At 39.5% G+C, this 19,119-nt stretch overlaps 1 protein-coding gene across 3 annotated transcripts in view; it reads right to left on the reverse strand.

Moving 5' to 3' along the window:
* The window catches only part of akap7 (A kinase (PRKA) anchor protein 7), a 47,598-nt gene that overhangs the window by 27,160 nt on the left and 1,319 nt on the right, over window positions 1-19,119 (reverse strand). For all 3 annotated transcript variants that reach the window (XM_085246345.1, XM_085246344.1, XM_085246346.1), the window contains exons 3-9: window positions 17,341-17,496; window positions 16,833-16,987; window positions 16,595-16,731; window positions 14,410-14,570; window positions 11,146-11,258; window positions 10,624-10,670; window positions 10,029-10,129 (exon numbers count right to left, since the gene is read on the reverse strand). In XM_085246345.1, the coding sequence (XP_085102471.1) occupies window positions 10,029-10,129; window positions 10,624-10,670; window positions 11,146-11,258; window positions 14,410-14,570; window positions 16,595-16,731; window positions 16,833-16,987; window positions 17,341-17,496 (870 nt within the window). The remainder of the gene's footprint in view (window positions 1-10,028; window positions 10,130-10,623; window positions 10,671-11,145; window positions 11,259-14,409; window positions 14,571-16,594; window positions 16,732-16,832; window positions 16,988-17,340; window positions 17,497-19,119) is intronic.

Raw genomic sequence — 19,119 nt, forward strand, 5'->3', positions numbered from 1 at the left:
TCGTCAACATATTCTCATGGTATTCGTCGGGACTATGACACTCTGCAGAATTTGTCAGACTAGCTGAGAAAATGATGTTGTTCCCAGATGATGGACAGTTGTCTTATAGTTTACTTCTAGTAGTAACACAGCATGCAATAAAACAAGCATCTGTTTTACTGTTCTGCGATCATTGGACTAATATTGTGTAATCTGACTGTGTACAATGCCTGATTTAAATCGGGCTGAACTCCCCTTCAAGGTCAACCTCAGTAGTCCCTATGGTTCAGCTTTAGCATTGCTCGTTCGCTGCCTTTAAACTTCCTCTTTGATTAATAGTCGTTTTTCTCCAGTGTGTCAAACTGGTGATCCTTTAACTGGATTTTTATTTCAGGGGAACTTGAAGAGAGGTAAATCTGGCGAGTCGATGGTATTCTTCTAGGTTCCCACCAGTGTTGGTCAAGTTACTTGAAAAAAGTAATCAGTAACTAATTACTGATTACTTCCTCAAAAAAGTAATCCCGTTACTTTACTGATTAATTATTTTCAAAAGTAATTAATTACTTAGTTACTTAGCTACTTTTTAAAAACACGATTTACAACCTGAATAGGTAATAAAGCGATAGATCTGTCAGCCCAATTCTACTTTTTCTACATAATCCATCATACAAAATGTAATCAAATGGAAATGTCTCTTTTTTAAACTTGTTTTATCAGTTTTAATCTTTTAACTTTATGCATCAAGCAAAAATTAAATTATATGCAACATTCTCTGACTTGAAGAAAGTAGTTTAACATTTAAACCTATTTTCTGCACATTCCAGCGCATAAAATAAAATATTTTTGCGTTTACACTCTTTTCAAATAGATGCAAGTAAAACACAGCAGAATATAAATATTTTCACCTGTAAAGCAGGAGTGGGGTAGGCGGAGGTGTGCTCTGGTGCAGGTGTGCCACAGCGGTCAGGTGAAGAATCCGCGAGTTTCTCTGTGAATTTCCCATTAACTTTTACTCGTGCACCATAGAGAGCATCCTGGCGGGAAACATCTTAACCTGGTTCGGGAACAGCACCATGCAGGACAGACGAGCTCTAGAGAGGGTTGTGCGGTCAGCTGAGCGCACCATCCGCTCCGAGCTCCCTGACCTGCACTCAATCTACAGCAGGCGGTGCTGGACCAAGGCCAGGAAGATGGTGAAGGACCTCAGCCATCCCAACAACGGACTGTTCTCTCTGCTGAGGTCAGGAAAGCGATTCCGCTCCCTGAAGACCAACACAGAGAGACTGAGGAGGAGCTTCTTCCCGCAGGCGATACAGTCTCTCAATCACACCACCACACAGTACTGACCCACACATATGGTTCTTACACACACACTGGACTTTCTGGACTTTGGTTTTGCACAACACTGGTCACTATATTCTTCATTTCCGGTTAATACTTGTACAGCTGCTGTTATTGTGTATATATTTATTTATATTTAGATTTCTTCATACATTCTTATATAGTTCTATATTGTGTATTTTGTTGTACAGTTATTTTATTTTCAACTTTAATTTATATATTTATCTTTATCTTATTCTTCCCAGTTAAATTTACCCTTCATTCTAATTTGTGTTGTACAGTTATTTCATTTTTAACCTTAATTTATATTTTATTCCTTCCTAGTTAAATTTACCCTTTTTAATTTTTCATATTTATTTCCTATCTTATTCATAGCCTTTTCCTTTTTTGTTTTCTTTAGGTCACGAGCAGTTGTCCAAGCATTTCACTACATATCGTACTGTGTATGACTGTGTACGTGACAAATAAAAATTTGAATTTGAATTTGAATTTGAATTTAAGTCGTTGCGCACTCGGAGCTTGTTTAGGGGTTTTTTCGGTGTAAAAAGAAGTTTTCTTCCCACGCACAACGGACACTAATGTTTTTGTCACTTTTTATGGAATCAAACTCAAAGTAAGGTCAGTACTTCCACGTTTTAAACGCTGCACGCTCATACTCTCTCCCGTACTCGATATATGATCCATTGTTGATCTGCACACAGCTGTTGTCACGAAGGTCGCACTCGCTTACGTCACTGTCAAGAGACATTCTTGCAAAAAAAAAAAATCACGGTTTTAGTAACGCAGTGTTCCTACGGGAAAGTAACGGTAATCTAATTACCGTTTTTGCAATAGTAATCCCTTACTTTACTCGTTACTTGAAAAAAGTAATCAGATTACAGTAACGCGTTACTCTCCAAGTAATGCGTTACTGCCCATCTCTGGTTCCCACTGCAAGGTTTACATGCTTCAAGACATTTTCATCCTAGGGAACAAATTCACAGAGCACAACTTAAATTGTGGCACAACTTGGTGTCGCTGGATTGACTGCGATTGAACTGTGGACCTCAACTGAAACATGCTGGGTCAAAGCCAGAGACCCACTTTGCCACACAAAAATCAGGTCAGCTTGAAGGAGAAGTTTCACACCAATAGTTTGCTTACTCTGGTCCGAATCAGTTGATAAGTTTGGAAACTTGTAGCTTTTCCCTGTGACTTGGTTTCTTTTCACAGAGAAAAATCCAAGTGATCTCCACGCGAACCTAAAGGCGTCACTACAAACAATGTGTGAATGTTCAATCGGCTTATTGGCCAGATGTGTCTGAGGCGGGAGCAACAAAAATAAATAGAGGAAGAAGATGCTAAGTTCTGTACTATTAAGAAGTATACTGTGTATACTTAAATTATAGTGTACTATAGTCCCTTGCCACATCCCAGAATACACAGCACACATGGCTACGGAAAGTTTTTCTTAGCTCAGTCTTGCAACAAACCCCTAGTAGCTGTTTCAGATTAAGGTTGGATTGCCTTGGAGTACATGGTCTTGGTGCTGTTCTTTTGGTGAGCACCTGAGTGTTCACACCTGCTCAAATGAACCAGAGCTCAATTTGAAAGGGACTAAAAACTGCAGGTGTGAAAGGATCCTAAAGTGTGCTCTAGAAATGTTCATGCAAAAAGATTTCCAGGTTGCGATTTAAAAGTGTCTCTGAAAGCAGTGAAAGGTGCACAAGAAGAAAAAAAACTTGAATGAGAAACTGCCCAAGACATTTATGATTACATGAAAATTGTTTACATTTTTATTTTTGTACAATTATGTTTTCCTCCCTTGTAAACACATCCAGAGTTACTTAAGTATAAATTATGCTGGTCACACCAAAATTGGCAATACCTCTGTTTTATGAGATGGCGCTATATAGCACTAAATCGAAGGCCTTACACAGATGCTCCAGTATAACAGACACTCATATCTTCCCTTCTTCCAAGGAATTACAGAGGAGGAGGCGTGTACAGGAAGAGAGGTAGTCTATATTAAATTAAATCAATTATTAGAAACAGAGCCAGGCGGATGTGCCAATATTACCACACGGGAAGACTTAAGCATTAACAGTGAGAGCCTTTAGTATAATTAAGGCTTGTTTGTTTTTACTGTTTTATTTCCCTAGCGTACCCATAATTGTTGTGCTTCCAGTCAAATAAGGACACTGATCACTGCTTTTAAAGCAGTAGCGACAGCCATAAAAACGCAACTTGTAACAAAAGATGAGAAAGAAGGGGAGGAAATCTAAATTATCTGCTTAGTGCCATCAAACAATGAACCACTACCCAAGTAATTCCAAAAAAAAGCATTTTTCCATGGTCCCTGCACTCGAATGTTTGGCATGTGTCTTTCAACAAATGCAAGGCAGATAAGATTCAGCGGACCTACCCGTCCTTGTGGCTTCTACAAACCAGAGGAGTAAAAAATAAATAAATAAAAATAATAATAATCCATCCAACGAAACTCTTAAATGTTCAAAACATCAGCGGTCCCTGAATGCCGTTAAACTCTTTACAGCTCAATTTTCATCCTTTAAATATTGTAAACCCCTGATTCAATATTTCTCCAGAGAGAAATTAGCCCACTTACACTCAAATTAACAAAACTGCGTCATCAGTCTGTGTAGCTGCTGAGTGGAAAACGAGCACTGCCAAAGAGTTACTTCATAGAAGAAAAAAAAAAACATGCAGCACAGTCTGTACAGAAGTGAGTAACCTTATCTTAACAAAACAGCAAAGGGTCAGAGAGCAACAAAGCACCTTCTTGAGTCCATGTGCACGCAGTCCCACAGTGCTGCTGAGCACTTCTAGTCTGTGCATGCCTGTTAATAAGCATTTACACCCATTTATTTGGGTGTCTGTACATAAAGCTGAATACTGTAAATACCAAAAGGTCCCGAGTTGACCTAGACCTATTATTCTACCTCCACAGACACAGACTGGAAATAATACACTGACCATCTCCTATGTAAGGCTGCTTTTATTATAGGCTCGACTTCCCTTGGCTGTAACTACATATTAATGGGAAACTGTTCTACCTCTAGGGGGGGATTAAAAAAAAAAAAAAATCAGGATAAGTATAACAGTTTAAATGTTCCAGGCACATTTTGTAGTGACATCACGAGTGATGAGGACACTTTTCAACACACGCACACAGACTTCTTTCATTGTTTTGACTCCGTGGCTTAAATTTATGTCACATTCCAACAGGCCAGCGAGTGGAAAGCGAACGAGAAGAGACTCAAGTGTTTTTTGGTATCTTCGTGCTGAACTTTTAGCGCCTGTCCAAACAAAAGTGCACAAACAGCTTTTCCATTTATTCTCTGGCCGCCACAGAACAAAATAAGTCAGATAAACATGTCAGATTTTTGTAAAATCAGACCATTTGTTTTATATTACATCTGCAACACAAACTCTACACAGTATCTTTTTAACTATTTCCTGTATCGATTGATGAAATTATTTTTTCATGTGCAGGTGAGTTGAAAGCAAATAACATAGTTTTTCTTATTTTTAACTATGTGGCGTGAGCCTCACTGTTTGCACTTCACTTTGCTGTATGTATTAGGCACTATCGGCTTCTTTGGCAACACTGCAAACACAAACCAGTTGCTCCCTGTTGCATGAAATCCCTGCTTGCTTCAGGACCTGTACTACTAAACTGTAACCGCCACGACAAACTGATCTCTACCGAAAACATAAAAGTATACAACTTAAGAACATTACAACAGGCAACAAAAATCCCCCCCTTCACTCTTTGTTCTTGCACTCTGTACAGTGTTGCTTCCTCAAACATAAAAAGATGCCCTTTTAGATTACATTCAATGAGCTCTGTAGTGGATTATGTTGTAGTGTGGATTATGGGATTAAGATATACACATACAGACTCTGACCACTGTGCCCCACCAGACAAAAAAACAAACAAAAAAACCACAGAATGAGAGCCTGAATAATTCTGGATTTTATGTTTTTTACCAATCAATTTATAACTTGAATGTGTTAGGGTTTTTCTGGATTTTTAGTTGATATTCTGTCTTTCCATTAAAATTAAACCGAGACTGTTCATCTCTTTGTAAATGAGCAAACTTTCAAATTCAGCAGGAAATGATCAAATAATAATTTCCCGTGAGAAACACGGATGTAGAAGAGAACAAGCCCGACCAGTTCATCGGACGCTATAATCAATAGCAATAGACACCAAACTACTGCTATCACCTGCAACGCATTATGATATTTTATGCAATATTTTGTAAGCAACTCAAGTACAAGGCCTTGATGAAAACTAACAGTATGCGATAAAGCTCCACTTTAAATTAGCGATTTCCCATTTGAAATACGGTTGAAGTGCCAAGTCTATTCCCGCTGCATCGTCGTCTCCGTTGAGCCATAAGACAGCAGCAGGTGTGCTGGCTGAATAATTGCTCTCCTACAGAGAGAGTGATGACACACGCTGCTCATCATGTGTTCTTTGCTTTAAAGATTTCAAGTGTTCGTGCGGATGCCGGTCACTCTTAAACCACAGGTGTTTGGGAAGATGAATAGTTTGTTTTTCTTAACTGCTTCAATTCTGCCATTGTTGTGCACTGGTATAAGTAGATCCATCATACACAACATTTCTGCTCTTAATGCTGCTGTTGTACCATGGCTGGCAGCAAAATGAAAAAAAAAAAAAAAGTATTGGTTTGTTGGTGTGTTTGAGTGGTTTGTGGGAAAATGAAGAAACTCTGTTTTTAAACATAAAAAAACCACAGTGTGCTTTGGAGGGCATCCATCCATCCTGGTTTGCTACAGAATAAAATCAAACACTATCGATGCTCAGAGGAGAGGACTTTTGTGGTACAGACTGTCATCTTGCTCTCAGTGTTGCAACAAGTAGCCCGGTTATAGCGATCTAAAAATATGCTAAGGTCTCATGTCAGATTTCTGTCTCGTGTTGGTGAAGCTGTGATTATGGTCAGCATTGTTCTGTCTGCACGTAAGAGTCCAATGAGTGAATTCTGAGTCATAAAGTGGGTTTTCCTCCATGAGTTAGGGTGTTTAGTTAGGTGACGACGTTAACAGCTGTCACAAATATACAACACTTTAAAAAGAATACTGACAGACACCAGTGCTACCTTGAGTTATCGCATTTACAACATTTTCAGAAAACCTCAGAACTTGTTTTTGACATCGAGGTAAGTGAGATTTGAACTCGTCAGAGATTTTTAGTAGATGCACCTATGGCATCAATTTGAAAACCCTAAGTTCCCTTGTTCTTAAGTTACTGTGCTCACAAAGTTGGGTTCCAAAACCCAGAGAAGGCCGAGCATGGTGGTCAGCATTTGGCGTCTTTGTCGCAATTTACTCCTCCCTCACCTCCATCAGCACCGGCTTTATCTTTATGTGGCTTTTACAGTTTGTGTATTAAGTGTTTAGTGTTGTGTATTAGTCCTGATGGACTAAAAGTAGTTTAGGGGAGAAGCTTGAATCCGCCAGCCCGCTCTGAGGTTGGTTCATGGTCTTCTTCTGCGTGTTTTAGCCGGGGCTCCCATCTCTTTTTGTTGCAGTTGTTTGTAGGTCACTATTTTCATTATTAAAGGCTTGTTGAATGGCAGCAGTGAGACCGCGAGACTTTGCACAGTACAAAACATCACTACAGCTTCAGCTGAGTTATTGTAGTTCTTAGTTTGTACGAGGACGATTTTGTTTTTCTCTTAAAGTTTACATAGTCTCGGTTTAAAGCTTACGTAACCTCTAAGCTTGAGGGACTCATCCACTTAAATCCTGCCTTTCCTAGCACTTTGCTCACACACAGCGAGCAGTATCACATCATATTTAAACTCTCCTCACTGTAACATTCAGTGTGCAGGCTGCATGGTAACATCAGAGCAATGGATGCAATATTTTCCCCCATTTTCATACATTTTAAATAAGCGCTGTTTTGGAAAAACACTTGACAAAAAAAACACAAGCTTTTTGATGATGTGAAGTGTGAGGTAAACACCCCCTCCCCTTGACCGTTTCTCACTCCCACACACACACACACACACACACACACACACACACACACACACACACACACACACACGCTCTTTGTCTCTCACAGACAGCCCAGTGATCCACAAAACATTGTGACAGCCTAGTTACACTGACAGCTCTCTCACTCACACACACACTCACGCATACACAGCAATTACCGCAGATACTTGACAGCGAGACTTAGGAAGTGCTTGTGTGTGAGACTAAGGTATACACAACTCCTGTTAACTCCATGGTAACTAAGGGTAGGACAAATTTTGGTGTGACGACATATCGGAGTGCTTTTTCTTGTGAGAGCTTTCTGCAAAATACCCTAACTAAAGTTTATTCCACTTTTCAGAGCCAAACTTTATTTCAGACTCATGACTGAGACTGAGTCATAAAAATATATAAATATTTCTACTGAAGTAAATATTGTAAGGGAAAGGGTTACTGGTAACAACATTATGAATATAATAATTATGGAGCTGCTTTGAAGCCAAGAGAAATGAGATATTCAGTGGATCCTTTCATCTGAAACACGAAGATGAAATCCACCATGAATCTTCCTTCAGTACTTCAGACCTGTTTTACTTGATGGCATCTGGTTCAGACCCCAAATTTTGATGCTTTTATCTGCTTTTTAATGACTGTTTAGGTTTTCTGCTACACTTAAAACATGAATGTAACGTCTGGGTGAAACCAAGGCAAAGGGGCTGATTTGCGTGGTTGCAAAAAGACTTCTCTACCTATAGAAGTCGGGAAAACAGCTTCTGTAAACACCTAATGAGTTAATGGGCTCAGTCACTCATTAGTTAGATCATTTTTTAAGATTTTGTAAATTCTGGTAATACTGTGTTAAGAAAGGATTATTTCGGGTTTGCAACAATCACAAAATAAGAACTTGTGATTGACAAGTTGTTAGCCGAAGAGCATGCGGTTTCACACTCAGACCTGCCTCTTCTCATCGCATCAGGTTTTCGTGAAAACATCTAAAAGCTTCAAAACAGGACTTCACAAACAAGTGGGTGACACCAGGTGGTTTATGTTCTTACCCAGCACTCAAACCATATTTTATACTGCAAGCTGCATCCAGCATTTGCTAATTTAATCAACTCAATGTTATTTGAAAAGAGGGTCATCAGTCATTAAATTCAGCACTTCATTCATCTTTTCCTCCAGCTTTCTTGGGGTACCTTTCACATTTACTCACAGATATTATGAAGCATCACAGGTGACCCGTCACGTAGGGCGTTAAATACTGTGATACCACTGGTGTGGCTCCTCGGTGAATCCTACTCATAATAGAAAAACATGTGGCCAATGCACAGAAACAAGTCACTCAGTGTTTCCATCCCACCGTGAAACTAACTGAATATTTATTTGGTTTTTTAATTATCACACAAGTGATTTTCATTGAACCACAGACCACATTAATTAGGTCAGCAGAGTTTCTCAAGTTAAGACTTCTTTGTTGGCAGATTGAAACACTAATCAGTCACAGCTTAAAACTACATGATGGATGTTTTATGAAAAGCACCATAAATGACCCTGAGAGAAGCATTTGTGCTTCTAATCTAAGTACAGCATGTTGCTTTGTTGGTATTTCAGAGCTGAGGGGCACATTTTCATTTTGTTTCTAAAAGCAGATTAAATGATTACAATAATTTAACATCTTTTTTTTTTTTCATTTTTTAATAACAAAATGTCTCCAATCTCATCTCATCATGTGAGGACTATCAGTCTATTGTTTTTCAATGACGGATGACAAGAAGTGGCCGCTCACAAACTAATCACGGCAATTTGTTTTATCCCAGACAGACGAAACTGATGGAAGTAATCCTTTAAAAGACACGTTTTCCTCTAAACACAATTCCCTGTCGACTCCCGGTAGCTGCTAGACAAGAAGAGCACAAACGTACTGACAGCCTGGCAGCGTCCCAAGTCGACAGTACCGTCTCAAATCATATCTGGCTACAGAGTAATAAACAGCACGACATCAATGACAAAGGAGCTGAACGGGCACAAGAATTATTCTACGCGATTCACATCAAACCGAACTAAAAGCATGAGCCATTCCCCTTCATGTTTTGCACACTCACATTTTTACATGTTCTACTCACAGTAATGAAACTGCTTAAGTTTTTAAAGCAGAAACCTTCCATTACTTCTTACATTTAGAGGAAATTTGAGTCATTATTCTCTACCGCCGCCAAGTTTTCAAAGACCCGGCAGGCGTTAATACACAGCTGGGTGGTAATGGCTAAAATGGAAATTAGCTCTCTTGTGTAACACTGCTGTGTTTGATTAAACCACTGTGCCTCTCTTTTAAGTTCTGCTAAGTACTTGAAGTTTGACGGTGTTACACAAATCCCCTTAGAATAAAAAAGAAAACTGATCAAACCACTAACAACAACAGCAAGTAGCAAGAAAATGAAAAAACTGCAGATAAAATCAGCAAAACCACCAAATCCTCATTCTAATGAATAACAAAACTGAGCTTCAGTTCACTTCTCAAATTACAAAAATATTAAGCCAAACTGTTGTTGCTGTGAGCACATTTTACCCACAGCTATGAAAACCAAATTGTTGAGACTCTCATGTGAGCTGACAGCGCCCTCCGGTGGTTCAGTTTTGCCTCTGACACAACAAAACGAGCATCGAAAATAACTGTGTGAGTTTGTGCCTTTACTAACCGAGCTGTAGTGACGTTTCAGTGTGGTAATATCCATCTTGCTGCTTCTTCTTCAACATAGAACAAAGATCCACCCGCTCCACCGTCTGATCTCCAAAGAATCTGTGGTGATGAAACGAAAAACAGTCACAATGACAGAAGATAAAGACGCAGCGAGCACTGAGGCCTCCAGCAGATAATAAAGGCAGATGTCAGTCATATAGCCGCATGATGGCAAAGAGCAGCGGGGGTGACAGCCAAATTTAAGCCTTTTTCACACGCAGCAGGTGGGAGAGAGAGGATGAGCACTCGTAAGCTGGGAATTCAAAGGATTATTACCTGCACTATTCTCATGCTGGAGTGATCAGATGTCAAATGTATTTTGCACCAGGGAGATGGCTTTAAATATATGGTACACTAGGTTTCTGTGTAAATTTGCATCTTAAAAACCACAAAAACTGAGTCAAAACATTACAAGATGCCATAATGTTCAAGCACCGTGTCATCTATAGCTGCTGTGTGAGTCTTACAATGGCCCCACTGCACAAGAAGTCCAAACCTTATAATGTGCTGTGCAGATTATGAAGTTTTCATTGTATGAGAAACAAAGTACCTACTTGTCAGTGTAGTTGGAGTAAAGGGCCGGGTCCACACGCTTTATACCCTGAGAGAGACAAAGGAGAAAGGAAGTGGTATTAGTCACAGGTTGCGATAAACAAAGTGAAATTTCTGCACGCACACAAACGCACTGACAGGAAGAAGACAAGTTCGCCGCCCGGCAGGCACCAGGAAGGATAAGGTAAGATAAAGTGTCAGAGGGAACGAGATAGATGCTATAATTCTTCTTCCCTTATCATCCACCCTCAACCATCTTTCATATCTTCTTTATTTATCTCCTCTCTCTTCTTGGTGTTTGGCCCTTAACCTTTACAGTAGTCATCACGAACTCTAAAGTGATATAAATTCAAATTTCTTCTTAGTTATTAATTCTAATGCCCATTATCAGTTTCTGCTGGAGCCACAATGTGACATTTACCTACAGCTGCAACATTTTAACAGCTTCTGAGAGGAAGGGGAGGGAGAAGCACCAGTGCAGATGGTGTAGTTAAAAGCAGCTTTTTATTAAAAACAACACAAACCTGAGATCGGAGTTTTGAAGCTCTGGACAGCTTCATAATGGTGAGGTGGGGTTCAAACCCTCGGCAGTCTCCTTGCAGAAGCCCCTGCTCCTCAAAACGGCTCCGCAACAACTCTGCAACAGACGTGCGCACATTTATTTTTAATATAAAGCTTCTCCCAGTGAGTCATTCAATTAAATACTGAAAATAAGCACATCAAAAAATTCAGCATATTTTCACAGCAAACCAAAACAAGCACATTTAATAAACTAAAAGGAAGCATGATAACTGATATAATGATACACATGCATAAATATAGAGAACATGACGTGGATTCAAATGCACAATAACGTGACTCCATTTCTTCCGCTCAAGCATCTCGACTCCCTATTATAGATTTTTTTTTACTGCTATAACAGAGCACACAAATGGAGCAGCCACAGATGGCTGAGAATGTGTGTCAGATGATGGGGAAAAAAGCTTTTAGCCAAAATATCATTTAGCTACTGAGATAAAGATAGATAAGTGAATAAAGGCGTGAATACACAGACAAGCCTGCAAGGACAAATATACAGACAAACAGTGTTTAGAGTCAGACTACAGAGGTATTTTTAGATGAGGAGCTCTACAGGGAGAGAAAGGTTAGTATATAATCAATACCAGTGGTGGAAAGTACAGACAAGATGACGAGAGAGCCTGACTTCCTGTCTTATATTTCCTTTTCTTATAGCACTTCCCATAAGGAATTTTGATTTGTAAATCTTCTGTCCCTACAGAGTAATTTTCTGCAAAAACAACAACCAGAGCCGTTCTTTATGAATGCTGCTTGTTAAACTTCCAACTTTTCTAAATGCTTCATAAGCAGGGCCCTAAAAGAAGCTTCAGTCTACGTGAAAACAAAGTTTATGTTTCAACATAAACTTTGTTTGCGGTACTAATGTTACTACTAATGAGGAAAGCCTTACAAACTCAGATTCACAGGGGGTGGAGGGGCCATTAAAATATTCCATTCATCCCATAAAATGTAACTCTACACCTTTAACTTGTTTAATATGCAAAGATCTATGACTTTCATATCAGCCCTTTTGCATTATCCTTCCACTTGCCTGCAACTCGTCCCCCAGAGTCCTCCACACTCTCAAATTCTCCAGCTTGTTTTGATAACCAGATGAGAAAAGCCCTGTTCATTAATGTCTTAACCACGAGGTCCTGGAACAGGTCGTGGTGCTGCTGAAAATTCAATACAGCCATCCAAGCAAAGCTTTTACATACATTAACATTAGTGCAGTAAAAGCTTCCCAGCCAAAGAAACATCAGCATTTCCTTTGAACCTTAATTGTCACTTTCTCTCCTCTGTCTGCGTTTCTGTTTCGTCCGGAGGAGCACAGGAGACGTACACGACGAAGCAGAGAGCAAAGAAAAGAGCGAAACACCAGCAAGGACGTAACATCATCCAAACAGCATCACAACACAGCGATTCTGCGATACGTGGCACGCTGCTTTGACAGATCATGGCATCCATGCAACCAAAAGATAAAAAAACCTGCATAAAAGGTGTGAAATATGAATTTATTCCCTGCATTTTGGTCTCAGCGTGCATCAATACCATTTAATTTCAATGCAAGTGTTACCAGCTCTCCAGTTAGCATTCCCCACTGTCCGCCATTTAGTATTACCTGGTACTGTTCTCTGCTTCAAACAGCTTCAAGTTTCACTAAGAAGATTGATATCTGGTGCCAGCTTGCTGATAATTGTATCATAACAGGATGTGATACACTATATACTCACATCAGCATTTCATCCCACTTCTTTTAAGTTAGATAACCTTGTCCCAAATCACTGGTTCTGGAAAGTTAGCCCCAGCTAATTACAGCCATGCCCAAAACCCATCGCTGTCTGATTTAGTGTTTTTGAGACTTAGATAAAATAAAATCCCCCTCAAACTCTCAGATCAAAAGTAATAATATGTAGAAACTTTGCCTTTGTAGCTCTGTATAAAACAAAACGGCTTCAGTATTGCTGAATTACACCAAACCCTGACACTCAATTCTTTCTGGGATTTGCCTTTGCTTGGCCAATGTAGCACATTTTTGGCTCTCAGCAGCAAATCTCAGCATGAGCAGCTACAAATCCCACAAAAACAGTAATGCTGCCCAAACACTATATGTTCACATTAATATAGAACATCTCACAGAGGTAGAAACAATCGAAAAACCTTAAGTATCATACACACATTAATTACAGCATACTTCCAATTTAACTGTTAAGGGTGAAAATGGAAAGTATTAAGGTCACCTCATTTACTGTGTATTAAACGTGTGTGTGTGTGTGTGTGTGTTTTAGTGGTGCAAGAGCATTGGAGTGGGAATCCTCTTAGAAATGGCTTAATGTTGTTGCCGGAGGCACAACACAAAAACAAACATGCAAAAGATTCTGAAGGCACCCACACACGTGGATTTAGGCACAAGAAGAAAAATGTAGGAACAGAAATGTTCACACACACACACACACACACACACACACACACACACACACACACACACACACACACACACACACACACACACACACAGATAACAGAAAAGGAAAAACATCAAAAATTCCATTTTATTTAATCAGATTGACTAAATTACAGATGAGGACGTGTTCACACTGAAAAACAAATCAAAATGTGGACGTCTCTGCACTACACAGAGTATGACTTTAATCATTTCTACACGTTTGTACGATGTATAACTTTGACCCGGAGGTTCTTACCAAACTGGCTGCAATTTATTTTTAGAATTCCGCTATTCTCGTTTTACCAGGTCCTCTGTTGTCTCCGAGACAAACGTCAGGCTTAGACTTTCCATGACTTCTGAATGAGAGACTTATGACTTAAAACATCTTAAAGATCTTAAACATCTCATTCTCTTGCAGTTGTCTAATCATTGATACCCATAAGAAAGGCTCCACCACAGCAAGCATCCACCTGCATTAAGGTGTTTTAAGCTTCGTAGTGTCTCGAGAAGGAAAAACCCTCCAACTGTGCATACTTTTAATTGATCTCATATGTAGAAACGTAAGCAGACACTATTAGCTACTAGCAGCTGATTCCAACTTCAGACACCCCTCCAGAGTGCACACCAAGTACAATATCACATTAGCATTGAATTTCACCCTCTACTAAAGCGTGAAAAGCAAGTAGAACAAAAATGTCACTCAATGCTTTCAAACCTAAACACCAAAGAGACAGAGAGAGGAAGGATGACCACAAGAGCAAGAAGCTAAATGTTTGCCACTGACCTGCCAAGCTGTCCAGTGTGTGTCTGTGTTGTCCGCAGGCCAGTCCGACAAACACCACCTCCTTCCTGAAATGACTTATCCCTGAGAAGGGCAAGACCAGATCCCTCCCACCCAGCAACTCAGCCAGTGACGGCTCAACCTGAGCCAGCACCGCTGCCGCCCTATAAGGAAATATACACATGAATATGCACAACACACAAACACGCACACACATTCATGACTTAATCCTCTCTCTCGCTCCCTTCCTGTCATATTACATAATGGGAGAATCTAGTGATTACTAATAACACCATCTTCTTCTTGATGGGATTAAGCATCACTTCATCACATAACGCAGCTCCGATGTCCCTGAGTGTCACGGAGTTAGCTCACAAAAACACAGACTGCCTTTATATTTCCATCAGCCTCTAAAGCTATGCGAGAACAGCAATTTCAAACTCAAATCTTTATTTTTCTACCGACTTTCAATTTACTTCAGTTGTATATGATATGATATGTGCAGTGGCAGAATTTGAACTCATTTAGTATTTTAGCCTTTAGGATGTGTGTGGGACAGATATGTGCTGACAGAGTAAAAAATAACTGAAAATGCTTAAAATGCTTAAAAGAACGTTTAAGATGAAAATGATGTAATGAAATCCAATCCAGGGGCGTTTATTCACTTTAACTGACACATAAAATAGGTGATTTTTAATCTAAGCTGACTAAGACAAGGCTTACTCTAAAACATCCAAACCACTGGTAAAAATGTACAGCCTGACCGTCGTGGAAGTGCTGAGAGGAAAAAATAAGACACAAGCCGTACCTAATGTGACACGTTGGTAATTAGGCACTGCCGACACTGCATCCATATATTTACTTCTGCAACAGGATTTTGCCGAGCATTGCATTTTATGCTCAGAGAACAATAAAGAAAATGGAGAAACCGGAACAAAAGAGATGTTGTTCTAGTCAACCTACATCCCAAGACACGACACCTGCTGTCACTGAGTACACCGCTGCTACATGCATGTGTGCATGTTTGGGGGGAAAAAAAGCTGCTGAGGATTCTCCGCATGGAGGAGGAGGAGCGACCCAACACAGTAATCTGGGGGATACAATGATCTCAGTGAGGGGCTGAAATTTGTTTTGGTAAAACAGTTTTTTGTTGCATAGCTTTGGTCATTTTATTTGCCGCCCCTCTCTGAGCCTGGGTCTGCTGGAGGTTCCTTCCTGTTAAAAGGGAGTTTTTCCTTCCCACTGTCACCTAGTGCTTGCTCATAGAGGGTTGTGCAATACCGAAGGGTTTCTTTCTGACATTTTAGGAATTTTACCTTACAATATAAAGCACCATGAGGTGACTATGGTTGTAATTTGGCACTAAGTTTACCTGAGTTGAACTGAATTGAATCTGAGTCTTCTTAGGTACAATAATGAGCCTCAGCCCAGCCCTGTAATGTAGCATCCAATGTGTGTTATTTTTAAAAAAAAAAGCTCTGAAGGAATGAATCAAAGAGCTGCAAGAATGTGTGTGTGTGAATATGTCTGTGAAGGTTCTCAGTCATCCAGGTCATCGTAGTCAAAGGAGCTTGCAAAGAAAAGCGTCAGTGTGTGTGAATGTGGCTCGCAGTGCTGGAGTGGTCAACAAGACCAGAAAAGTGGAATATAAAAAGCAACCCACAATGCTGTGAGCACTTAGATGATCATTTTCAGGCTCACAGAGAGAAGCTCTGCTGTAACTAATAACATTAACAATAGCCGTCTTTTTACTGTTACTACTCAAGGCCATTTTTAATGCTATGAGTAACATCTGAGTTCAAAATGGCTGCTGTAAAAAAGCATTTTGTTGTGGGATCAACAGAAGACTTTTGTGATAGAAGTCATTTTATTATGTCGCAGTAAGAAAAGGATGGGTATCTAAATGATAATTAACTTCTTCAGTTTGAGGGCGACTCTTATTCAGAGCAAAGTTTACTTCCTGATGTAACTACTAAAACGTCATTTATTGCTGTCATGAACAATATAATGTCTGCTTTTTAATGTTAGTGTGCTATAGCATGAAATATGACATGCACTTACATTCTACAATGTAGTTATAGTTAGTTAAAGAAGCAAAGGTAATTTCAGACAATTTGGGTGTCATAGTATTCATATGAACTTCTGTGTGTGTGATGTGATGTGGATGTCAGCATGCGCACCAACTCACAGGTCTACTTGCTCCTGATTGGCAAGATGAGTGACTAAAAGCGTGATGTGAAGAGTTGGGACAGGGATCATAGCTTTGGCCAGTCGGGGGTCCTGCTGGAGCACGGCCTCTTGGACCTCACTCACAGCTGAACTTATCTGTCAGTGGACAGAGAGCAGAAGTCAGTTAAAGGTCACGTCCTTAAACTGTGATTTGTGAGACACAATGTGCATAAACTCCACCTGCTCCAGCTTCTTACCTGAGTGTTAGTAATGGGGATGGAGACAAAGTAATTGGGTCGCTGGCTCTCTTTCTTTTTCTTCTTCTTGTCCCCATCGTCCTCACTGTCCACTCGGCCCTCGCTGTCTCCTCGCTTTCTCTTTCTCTTTTTCTTAGTTGACTCTTGGCTGGGGACTACGGACAACAGCAAAATGAAAATTGCAATTAAAAATATCAATTAAAAGGTCCCACATCGTGAAAACACATCCTATTTTGTTATGTAGTTCTAATAGAGTTGGAGGTGTAAAATATAAGCTATGAAAATATGAAGTTGCTTCTGATTCCGTTCCTCTAGCACCAACACCCACACATAAAAACTGGACATCATGCTAAGGATTTGCATGAAAATAAATATAATACAGGATGAGGACAGTGAAAACAGACCACTTATTAGCCATAAGGTGCCCGCTTGACTTGTCATCAAGGCTTCTTAATAGTGGGGGGAAAATGTTGCTAATTCAAGTAATTATAAAACATTAGAAACATACATAGTGTTTTCCATGTTGTTGGGCTGGCCAAAGCAAATGGAAGCTCTGACAATAAGTTTTCAGAAGTATCAGAACACTTCAGCGTTTTCTTCATCAGTTTCTTCCTCTCCCTCCTCAACTTCCTTCTAGTCTTCTTCTCACTTGATCCTGAAGGAGCTGTCAAAAAACAAACAAGTTTATCATACTGTATCTACATGAACTGAATATACAAATGAAAAAAAGAACAGACATGCAGTCACAGGCATGCAGTGTTACCCACAGACTCGACACGGCTCATGAAATAGTGTGCTAGACACAGCACCAGAACCCAAAATTATGATACCCAAAATCTGAAAGTCTGAGAATCATACAAGAGGTATTGGTACTGAGTATTAAGTTTCTGGCACCGTAACATTTTTACAGTGTGCTTAAGTTGCTTAAGTGCAGAATGCCGGCATAGAAGATTGTGTTCTTCTAACGTTAAATTATTGCTACTGTACGATAGGGCTGCTCAATTAATCGAATTTTAATCACGATTACGATCTGGGCTTTCAACGATCATTAAAAATGACTGAGCCGATTATTAGCCCCTCCCTAATTTATCCACGACACCTTAAAGGCCGGTCCGTGAAAATATTGTCGGGCATAAACCGGTCCGTGGCGCAAAAAAGGTTGGAGACCGCTGATTAAGAGGACCCGAGGGAAGCTCGGAAAGCTAAGCAGAAGTTATTTGGAGAGTGACTGCCGTTGGTTGAAAAGAGAGTTTAAAAAAAAACAAACTTCAGTGGTGTTGCACACTATTTTATATTATTTTTTTTAAAGTCATTGTTAACCCTTTAAAGCCGGTCAGAGCAGCACGCTCCGTTTTGCGTAACTATTTTTAAATCCCTGTAGAACCTGGACAGTGTAAGCTAGCGCAATAATTTGTTTTGCATATGAAACCGGAGGAGTTGTACTTACATCTGATGCCATCAGCTTGTCCTCGGTCACGGTTTCGTTCCACATATAGCTTTGCAAAAATTGCATAAAAAGCGCTTGCAGGAACAAAAACATAATATTCCAGAAACACGCTTCGCCGTTCCTATCAGCTGTTCGTAACACTTCCCACAGTGAAATGATGCACCTGCTGTTTTCTTTGCAAATTTGCATCATAGGATTGTTTTTGGTTTTTCCTGCAGTATATAAAAATTGCTGTTTCTCCAAAATAAAACTATGAAGACACTCAAAATAAATTTCCTGTTGTTGTAAACTATTTTTTGCAACTTTATTGTATTTAAAGTTTTGAGGGATAAGCCTCTTAAATTTCTCCAAGTAGAAATATATGTAAACAAAACAAAAGCGATTTTCAATTTTTTTTGTAGTTTATTGCACTTTTTTGCAATTTATGTAATTACTATGGACTTAATGCATACATATTATTAAAATATGGGCTATAACAGTTGTATTGATGTATAGCAACTTGAAATGCTCCCACAAATGGCACTACAGCATGTAAAAAAAATAATATAAGCTCTGGTGGACTTGGTTCTATAGTAGGTCTTAAAGGGTTAAATAAATATCGTCAAATAATCGTGATCTCAATTTCAGTGAAAATAATCGTGATTATCATTTTTGCCATAATCGAGCAGCCCTACTGTACGAGTCGTCATCTAAATTGCATCTGGACTTTGACTCAGGCAGAACCGCATTATAAAACGTGTTAAGCCATAAGCTTAAGAGTTTCTGGCAAAAACTTAAAGTTACGTTTGGTCACCTCATAAAATTTTAAAAAGCAGTTATGAAACTTTTTTCATTTAAATT

This window comes from Mchenga conophoros, linkage group LG15 (assembly GCF_057382185.1).
Source record: "Mchenga conophoros isolate Kocher_MC1m ecotype Shallow Benthic linkage group LG15, M_conophoros_male_GT1.1, whole genome shotgun sequence".
NCBI classification, from domain to species: Eukaryota; Metazoa; Chordata; class Actinopteri; order Cichliformes; family Cichlidae; genus Mchenga; species Mchenga conophoros.